The 9896-nt window shown below is 34.6% G+C and overlaps 2 protein-coding genes across 2 annotated transcripts; both read left to right on the top strand.

Annotated features, from left to right (window-relative positions):
* Positions 1-4404: 4404 nt before the first annotated feature.
* LOC106334637 (plant intracellular Ras-group-related LRR protein 9-like) lies at positions 4405-6911 on the top strand. The gene is made up of 3 exons (XM_013772956.1): positions 4405-5225; positions 5807-5973; positions 6062-6911. Exons 1-3 carry the CDS (start codon positions 4539-4541, stop codon positions 6690-6692), a joined length of 1485 nt encoding a protein of 494 aa, XP_013628410.1. The 5' UTR covers positions 4405-4538; the 3' UTR covers positions 6693-6911.
* A 1040-nt stretch (positions 6912-7951) lies between these two features.
* LOC106334638 (probable sugar phosphate/phosphate translocator At3g11320) lies at positions 7952-9867 on the top strand. Its single transcript, XM_013772957.1, has 4 exons — positions 7952-8542; positions 8874-8977; positions 9092-9320; positions 9404-9867. Exons 1-4 carry the CDS (start codon positions 8096-8098, stop codon positions 9548-9550), a joined length of 927 nt encoding a protein of 308 aa, XP_013628411.1. The 5' UTR covers positions 7952-8095; the 3' UTR covers positions 9551-9867.
* The last annotated feature ends 29 nt before the right edge of the window (positions 9868-9896 follow it).

Genomic DNA, 9896 nt, shown 5'->3' with positions numbered 1-9896 from the left:
TTTTAGGTATTGCTTATCGAAGAAGAACACGGCGTGAAAGAGATGAAGACTAAAAGACCGCTCAGTTTTGGGCTTTAATTGTGAAGATTAACACAAAGCCCAAATTTTCTTCTGTATATCTTTAAATGAAACGGTGAGTTTCGAAGACAGAGACACATGTCAGATGCAGGATGCACGAATTAGTGACCTGTCATCCCATGTGGACATCCTAGTAGAGAAGGAAACTCTATTTTATATAAATAGATTTGGTGATCGAGCTAATGCATAAATATTCCAATAAAGTTAATTTTTTTTGTAGCATAACCAATAAAATTAATTATGGCTGGTAAGTATACTTGCATAAAATTATATTAAACTAAAAAAACTTATCTAAGGAAATTTTTCAATTAAATATGACAAAATTATATTAAATAAGCAAAATAAAAAATTATTTTTAAAAATTATTTCATTTAAATAAATTATCACTCATCACTAAAATGGATTAAAATTCGTAAACTATATAATATTTTTATATAAAAATAAATTTATTAACATAGGTAACTTTTATATCTACAACTATATATTTTTTTTTTTATTTATTTTGAAACTCTCAACAGTATATTGTTTAAAATGTTTATATACAAAAATATAATAGTATATAATAACATTTAGTTCATATACTATTTAAAAATATGTTATTAGAAAATGAAATTTTAGTAATTCACTTAAAATATTAATGACAAATCAACTTTTAACTATAATTTTTTTTTAATTATAACAAAATCTGTTAAAAAAAATTAGTTTAAAAACTTCAAATATTTTTTTATAAAATAATATATTAATGTAGTAACAAAAACAAATTCAAAATTCATGTAACCTTCCAAACTCAAAAATAGTAGTGTAATGTTTATAAACTTTTTGACAAAATATGAAATTTTGAAAATAAATATTCAAGGTCAAAATGATAATATTTCAAATTTTGAAAACGATAAAATCATCGATAATCAACAATAATTTTTGAAATGCACCACGAAAAAACAAACTATATATATTGTAAATTTTAAAGCAATCTAATATTTTGAAATCTTAATTAAAAATAAAAAGAAAACTTTATATCATAACATCCAAAAAATATCCGTTATCAATATAACTTACTAAAATAATATGATAGATGCTACAACGTATAAAATTTACTAGAATAATAGGGCTATATTATTTAAACAAAACAATATTTTTACTTATTAATCCCGTAAAATATTAAAATAATATATGTCAAAGTATATTTTTTAAATACAACATGTAAATATAAATTATCTTAAACATATTTCTTTTCTATAATATAAATTAATAAAATTTTAAAATTTATTATAGCAAAGTGTATAAGCTAAAGAGAAAACATATTTTGAAGGAGGAATTTTTGATTATTTCATATTGTTATTTTATTATACCTAACTCGAAAATATATTAATATGTAATAAAAATTAATAACAAAGTAAAATGTATTAAACAAATCACTATATATTAATAATGCCGAATAAGAAATATAAACAATAATATTATAAAGTTACACAATATATAATACTAAAATGGAAATTATATATTTAAAGCATTTATAATACCAAATTTATAAAACGAAAAAGTATCAATACGTACATGCGGATTAAAATCTAGTTTATATTTTAACTGAAACTACTTATAAAAAAGTTCAAATATTTTTATTATATATATTCTTATATGTATAAACAAATCAATATAGCGTAGTCAGTGGGTTATTGTGTTTATCCAGTTTTGTAAAGTAGTGGATTAGAATGTTGAAAAAGGTGTTTTGGGGTTTTTAATATTGTCTTCACTGAATATAAATTTTTTAAAAAAATCTGTATTTTCATCACCGATGTCTACCTGCAAATCTTAATTTTCTCTTTCACCAAATTCTTACAATTCATTACGATTTTGACATTTTCTGTTGTGTTTTTTTTTAGTTTTGTCTAATTGTAATAAAATTTAAATCACAAATATGATTTAAATCTTAAATTTTAAATTTATTTATTTAAACCACCTAGTTTGCCAGCCTGTCGCCGTTTAAACGTCTGAATCTCCATAAGCCCGACAAATACTCCGAGAGAAGCAGAAACGGAAGCGTTACGCATGACAGTACGACAAATGCGAGCACTCACCTTCACAAATATTCATTTTGAAGATGATTGTAAATCTGTAACATCCTGAGCTGTGATATATGGAAATGTTCAGAAGATTGATTTGGCTACCTATGTCACCAAAGTTGACTTATATTTTCCGTCACACATCCATTTAGAACTCTAGAGTTAATCGTGCTTGAGCTGGAGTAGTAGAATGATGAGTGACCTATCGGGAAGTGATTCGCGATACCGTGCGAGTGAGACTAAAACACAGGGAAAGGTCGGGTGGTGATGGCAGGGTCAGTAAACAATGATTTCGAGCCTTGAAAAATTTACGCACCGACCGTTGGAACGGGATGGAACCCACGGACCGAGAAAACGGGTGTGGATGGCCTATTAGCTGTAGACGATCGGAGCGTTAGAATATAAATCATGGATGATTTGGGTCAGTACACCACTGGAGCAACCATCGCAAAAGGTCTGTAACACATAATCTCTATGATACATGACATTGTAGATGCTTCAAAAGCAAATGGTTTTTTACCTTTAGTTATGTACTGAGAAATAGTCTAATGTTGGTAGATGAATTAGCCAAAAACGCTAGATGTAATAACCAAAACTATGTAATCACTTGGTTTTAATATTCTTTATATACAAAATCACAAGTCACCTAGCCAACAAAAGTTTGACAAGTGTCATTGCATAATAAAATTTAAAAACAATTTTTTTGTTTCAAATATTTATGTACCTGTAAAAAAATATAAAGTTACAAAAGAAAAGAATCATATTATTTCTCAAACAACTGCTTCTACTTACACGTTCAAAAAATAAATTTTCTAACTCCCTAACTGCTCCATCTCCTATATAACATTTAATTAACTGGTTTTGTTTTCTTCTTTTTCAATAGTTTCAGCTTCTTTGTTAAAAAAAAAAAATCAGCTTTTTTTGTTGTTTTAATTTGGCTTCAGTGTGGCAAAGATCTATTTTAAAGTTCATTCTCTTTTTCCTTAAATCATTCTCATGATTCTTTCTACATGATTCAAGTTGAAGATTTTATCAAAATACACTTTTTAGCTCAATATTTCACAACAACGTGGAAGATCAGAGCTTTGTTTCAGAAAGCATTACTACCAAAAGTATGAAGCCATTCTTAGTGTCAAAAACTATGTAGAAAAAGTTAAGCACAATTTACATTTTAAAATTATGATATCTAAAAATCTATTTAAATAGATGAAACTCAACTATCTCCAGATTTATTATATAGAAAACATATGGATTTCAAACTTCAATGAAATAGAATTTGATTAAAAAAAAAAGAATTAGGGAAAGGAGAGTGTGATTAGTTTCTATTTGGACATACAAAAATTTCCATTGATTCTTTAATTGTTATATTGGATATAATATTTATTTTGGATTTCAAATATCAAAATACTTTCAATTATATTTAAATTTATCATAATTTCATTTGTTTTATTTTCTTCAATAAATTCATGTTTTTATGTTTATTTTGTTGACAATGAAGAGATTTATATATATTTTAAGAAGTATTATTTACAAAAAAAAAAAGCATGCATCATGTATTCATTTCTCAAAACAAAGTCACATAAACTGTTTAGTGCTCTCTACTACTGTATTTGAATTACTTTTAAATCAAATGTACCAATGTATTATTTAGATTTAGAAAATATGTGACTAATATAAGAATTTGTTACTTTTTTATATGATAGCTATAAAAATCTTATGATCAAATAGTTTTTAAAGATAATAAAATTGAGCTATAATTTGTACGGATATTTTTAGATATAATATGTAACATTTACAGTGAAAAATATAGAATTATTTTTCAAGTTATATCTATAATTTTATTATCTTTAAAATTATAGAATTATTTATTATTTTTTAATGATTCTATAATTTTATCAAAATCTAATGTTATTGAAATTTGAATTCTTAAAAATTTAACTTATAAAACAAAAATTTCAAAATATTGCATACATCTTCAAGATTTTTAAAATCATTATAATAAAATAGTTTTATTGACTTTTAAATATAAAAAAAAACATTTAGTACTCTTTAAAATTTAACAAATCTGTTTATTCTTAAAATCAATAAACTCTACCTAAGTTCAATCCACACTACCTCCTAATTCCACCTGAAGTATCATATTACTGCAATAGAATACATGGACAATTAACATCCGACGATCAATTTGTTAAACGATATTCTACAGCCCATGAAAGGCCCAAGTGTATTTAGCTGACACTAAGTGAACACGTGGCGACTTGGCAACAGAGAGCATTAGAGAGAGAGGCAAACACAAGAGAACGTGGGAGAGAACAATCTCACCACTTGATCATCATTCACTCGATTCAGATTCAAATCTTCTCCGAGAACACTCTTCACACACGCCCAAAAGCTACGACAATGGCGGCGGATCCTAACCCTAAAAAGTTCCCCGTCCTCTCCTACGTCTTGGCTCGCCTCCCTTCCTTCACCCCCGCCAAATCCGCCCCCGCCTTCGATGTCGAGCAGCCACCACCGTCGTCAATCGAGATCGAGATGCCTCACCTGGCCGAGCCGGGAGTCCTCGCCTCCATGACCAAAGCCATCACCGACGTCGCCGAGACCCGATCCGTCCTCCGAACCCTAGGGCCCAGGCCCGATCACGAGGCCGTCGACAGGGCGCGCGCCAAGCTAAACGAGATCGAGGGGATGCTGTCGGAGTCCTTCGAGGACATCGCGCTGACCGAGGCGGCGGGGGAGGATGAGGTTGAGAAGAGGAGGCGGGAGATGGATCAGGAGAAGGCTTGGTGCGAGTCGATTCTGAAGCTGGACGAGGTTCACGGTTCGTATGAGAAGCTGTTGAGTGAGGCGGAGGAGAGGCTAGTGAGGATTTATGAGTTCGCTGAGAAGAAAGCTAAGGTTGAAGAGGGCGAGGGTAGCGTTGAGGAGGTGGAGGTTAATGAGGAGGTTGTGGGGATACTGCAGGAGGCGTTGGCTAATCCGGTGGAGAGGGTTGATTTGTCTGGGAGGAAGCTGAGTTTGCTCCCTGAGGCGTTTGGGAGGATCCAAGGGTTGCTTGTTCTTAATCTCTCCAACAATCAGCTCCAGGTTTGTTCTCGTTCCTTGTTGAGAATAATAGATATGGAATCAAGATCACATTTTGAGTAGGATGAGTTTGAATCTGTATATGGTTGTTAAAAGATGAAACTTTCATTTAACATCTTATAGTGATGGCATTCTAGAGTCGATGATGTTAAAGGAGTGATCACAATCACAAGATTACTAGTTGCATTTGGTTATTGCCTTATTCTATTGGTGACAATGACATTTTGTATCAGTGATGTGACTGATGTCTAGTCTAATGTGAAAGTTAAGAGATTCCGGCTAATGTCTAGTCTAATGTGAAAGACATTCTTCCTACTTGCCTGTTTCTGGTTCTGCCATCGTTGATTTGTCCGTCTTCGAAAGTGTAAAACCTGTGTCCGATAAGTTAGTTATTTAAAGGAAATGGTTCAGGTATGGCCTAATGGGTTTAATCACGTTCTGCAACCTATTGATCTCTGATTGTTCTGAGTTAGAATCTACGACGCCAGCTGCATTAATTTTCTTGATTTATTAGTGCTGCAAAATAGATTTTGCAAAAGCTCAGTTTCACTTGTCTTGCATGACCGCGGTTTGTTGTCCAACAGGCTATTCCTGATTCAATAGCAGGATTGCATGGCCTTGCTGAGTTAGATGTCTCCGGTAATCTTCTGGAGACATTACCAGATTCTGTTGGTCTACTGTCAAACTTGAAGATTCTAAATGTCTCAACTAACAAGCTCACCTCCTTGCCTGATTCCATCTGCCGTTGCGGGTACGTAATAGTAATACACAACTTCACTTTATCAAGTTTTAGTTTTTGTAATCAACCTCAACCGTTTTCTTACACATCAAACTCTCAGGTCGTTGGTTGTCTTGGACGTGAGCTTCAACCGTCTCACCTACTTACCAACCAACATAGGGTTCGAGCTAGTGAATCTAGAAAAGCTCATGATCCAATACAACAAGATCCGATCCTTACCGAGCAGTATAGGCGAAATGAGATCCCTAACATACCTCGACGCCCACTTCAACGAACTCCACGGCCTACCTGACTCCTTCGTCTTGCTCACGAACCTAGAGTACTTGAACCTAAGCAGCAACTTCAGCGACCTCAAGGATCTCCCTTCCTCCTTCGGCGACCTCATAAGCCTCCAGAAACTGGACTTGAGCAACAATCAAATCCACGCCCTCCCTGACACTTTTGGCACGCTGGAGAGCCTGGTGGAGCTGAACGTGGACCAGAACCCGCTCGTGGTCCCACCCAAGGAAGTTGTGAATGAAGGCGTGGTGGCTGTGAAGATGTACATGGGTAAGAGAAGGATCACTATGTTGGAAGAAGAAGAGAGGAGGAGAGTGGAGGAGGAGATGGAGCAGGCGAACGCTGGGTGGCTCACACGAACCACATCTAAGCTGAAAAGTTATGTCTCGGATGTTTCTGAGTATCTAAACCCGAGTTCTCCTCGAGACCCTTACCTTGAGAGGGAACTATGAATGTGACTTTGGCTTTGAAGAAACGATAACTCTCTTTTCAATCAGAGTATATAATGAAGGGTTCTCTCTTCGTTACGTTTGTGATTCTTTCTGATAGGTTATATGCCTGTCTTTTAACTTGGGTTCATTGTTAAGATGAACCTTCTTGAATTTTGCCGGTTTTAAAGAAAAAACAAACTGTTTTGTGGGTTAAATAAAAGCTCAAAGGAGTTTAACTGAGTTCTGTGTGTCTTATATTCTTTTGGTTGGTTTCCTTGGTTTGATAATTGCATTAGTCTAAACATTAGACTATGAGTTAAAGTCGAAAGATTCTAATCTAATATGTGAGAAACATGAACGGATCTACCTCTTACGTTTATGCTAGTTTTGTGCAAAATTAAGCGTATGGTTTTTTTTTTTTTTTTTTTTTTTTTTTTTTTTTTTTTTAAGCGTATGGTTCATAAGCTTAAGTTTCAAGAAATGGACAGCTACAGCCTGAGAGTTGGATTCAAGGATGTAGGTCCCAAAGTCCTTAACTATTTCAGAACCGGTTAATGAACAGGACCTGTCTGAAGGAGCTCTAGTGACTTATCTTAAGGGATGACTTTATTGTCGGTTGGTAGTGTTCCTTATAATAAGATTCAGCACGTTGCGCTAAGTCAACAGACAACAAGATCGTGCCCGTGCATGGGTCATGAACTGATAATCCACTTCACGATCCCAAATCCCGTGATCTGTGATTATGAGACAGTATCCATATAATAAACAGAATTATCTACTGACCACAAAGTCGTATAAAAATTTAGCATATACTCCTATTTTACTACAAACAGAAGCCATATTTGAATCATTGTAACAAATGTGACAATTACATTTTTTTTTTTTTTTTTGAAAAAGGGCTTAATGTGACAATTACATTTCAACAACGTGTATGTAACTATCTTATTTTGCTTGCCCTTATCTTTACCTATTTAAATCATTTGGATTTTTTTTCCACCTAATTATTTATTGGTGCATGTGATGATCATTACAACTTTTATGGGTTCGAAACTACATTCTCGAGAATCAACTTCATAATTACATAAAACGCAGTAAATCGAACCAAACCTAAAACCGGTATTACTACGAACAAGGTTAGAAGTCAAAAACAGTTAAAAAGTAGTAGTCTTATAAATGCAATTTACTGAATAATTAAAATTAAACTTACGGAAACTTACATAAACGCATTAAAAAGAGAAGAAGAAAAAACAATAATACATAACGCATTGTTGAAGCTTTAGCCCCCCAAAAAAAGAAAAAAAAAACTCTGATTTGACCATTCCTCCTTGTTCACCAATCGCAACTTTCTCCAAATCTCGATTCCACCATTCTCCCCGATTGCCGCATAAGAATCCTCAAATCGAAGAGGGACTTCCCAAAATCCGATGAAGATGGCGGCGAACGGCCGATTATTCACGATCGGGATCGTCGCGTCGTGGTACTCGTCCAACATCGGAGTGCTGTTACTAAACAAGTACCTGCTGAGCAACTACGGGTTCAAGTACCCGATCTTCCTCACCATGTGCCACATGACCGCCTGCTCGCTCCTCAGCTACGTGGCCATCGCGTGGATGAAGATGGTCCCTATGCAGACGATCAGGTCCCGCGTCCAGTTCCTCAAGATCGCGGCGCTGAGCCTCGTCTTCTGCGTCTCCGTGGTGTTCGGGAACATCTCCCTCAGGTTTCTCCCCGTCTCGTTTAACCAGGCCATCGGCGCCACGACGCCGTTTTTCACCGCCGTGTTTGCGTATTTGATTACGTTGAAGAAGGAGGCCTGGTTGACTTATGTTACGCTCGTGCCCGTTGTTACTGGTGTTGTTATTGCCAGTGGGGTAAGTTTGTGTGTTTTTTTTTTTTTTTTTTTTGATCAGTGTTGTTGAGATATTGAAATGTGTTGTTATGTGGCTGGTGAAGTTACTAGCTTTAGGGAGATGGTGATTTGAATGTAGAGGCATATGGCATCTGATTGGTTCGGTTTTGTATGTGAATGTTGATAGGAATCTTAGGAAGGGTAACATTTGATGACTTCCTTAAGTTTTTACTTGGAAGAGAAGTTGTTCTTATATGTGTGTGAAGAGTATGCTTACTTTTGCATCTATTTGATTTCAGACAGAGTTTTGTTATCTCTGTTTTGATTTTTTTTTTCTTTGTTTTCGTGATCAGAGTGAACCAAGTTTCCACCTGTTTGGATTCATAATGTGCGTTGCAGCCACAGCTGCGAGAGCACTTAAATCAGTTCTTCAAGGGATTTTGCTATCTTCAGAAGGGTAAGTGATAAATATCATCTTTTGGAGATTTACCATCTTAAGGTTTTATATTTCTCAAGTCTTTATTTGTCAAGATAGCTGCTGAAAATATTTATTATGAATTTTGTTTTGAAGGGAGAAGCTAAACTCCATGAATCTCCTCCTCTACATGGCCCCCATAGCTGTTGTGTTCCTTCTTCCGGCTACCCTTATCATGGAGAAGAACGTTGTTGGCATCACAATTGCACTCGCCAGAGACGATTTCAGAATCGTTTGGTATCTGCTATTCAACTCGGCGCTTGCTTATTTCGTGAACTTGACTAACTTCTTAGTCACAAAACACACCAGCGCTCTTACTCTCCAGGTAAAACAACTCATCTCTTCTATACATTATTACCACTTCTTCTCTAAACTTTAACAAGTGAATCATGAACTTGTCTATGACAGGTGCTAGGAAACGCCAAAGGAGCAGTAGCAGTGGTGGTATCGATCCTAATATTCAAGAATCCTGTCTCAGTGACTGGAATGTTAGGCTACTCGCTAACGGTCATTGGAGTAATCCTCTACAGTGAAGCCAAGAAACGAAGCAAATGAAGTTAAAGAAACCTCTTCAATTTTTATTTGTTAGGTCCTTGCAGGTAAAACACACAAGGCAAAGTTCCTTTTGCTGGACCAGAAGCAAAAGGATGTGTAAAGGCAACACCAAAGGATCAGAGTACCCATAAGCAATAAGTGATTTTTGTTTCCTTCTTTTAATTTTTGTTTACGGATCTTCTACAGCTTTTGTCTTAGGTTGTTCTAAGAGTAACTTCGATGTAGCTTCTGTTTTTTTTGGTCGATTCTTTACATCTTTTGTGATACAACATTTATAACACTGATTAATTAATGGAAAAGACAAGGTTTTTTTTTTCTTTCATCTGTCTGTTAATCCAACTTGTGT

The sequence above is a fragment of the Brassica oleracea genome, chromosome C3 (assembly GCF_000695525.1).
Source record: "Brassica oleracea var. oleracea cultivar TO1000 chromosome C3, BOL, whole genome shotgun sequence".
Classification (NCBI taxonomy): Eukaryota; Viridiplantae; Streptophyta; class Magnoliopsida; order Brassicales; family Brassicaceae; genus Brassica; species Brassica oleracea.
This window is presented reverse-complemented; position numbering and strand designations above follow the sequence as displayed.

What these genes read in the sequence shown, in the direction of transcription:
- LOC106334637 (XM_013772956.1), top strand. Translation starts at nt 4,539, where the DNA reads ATGGCGGCGGATCCTAACCCTAAAAAGTTCCCCGTCCTCTCCTACGTC. An exon ending in TCTCCAACAATCAGCTCCAG is followed by an intron (nt 5,226 to 5,806) that starts GTTTGTTCTCGT and finishes GTTGTCCAACAG; the next exon opens with GCTATTCCTGATTCAATAGC. An exon ending in GATTCCATCTGCCGTTGCGG is followed by an intron (nt 5,974 to 6,061) that starts GTACGTAATAGT and finishes TCAAACTCTCAG; the next exon opens with GTCGTTGGTTGTCTTGGACG.
- LOC106334638 (XM_013772957.1), top strand. Translation starts at nt 8,096, where the DNA reads ATGAAGATGGCGGCGAACGGCCGATTATTCACGATCGGGATCGTCGCG. An exon ending in GTGTTGTTATTGCCAGTGGG is followed by an intron (nt 8,543 to 8,873) that starts GTAAGTTTGTGT and finishes TTTCGTGATCAG; the next exon opens with AGTGAACCAAGTTTCCACCT. An exon ending in CCAGCGCTCTTACTCTCCAG is followed by an intron (nt 9,321 to 9,403) that starts GTAAAACAACTC and finishes TGTCTATGACAG; the next exon opens with GTGCTAGGAAACGCCAAAGG.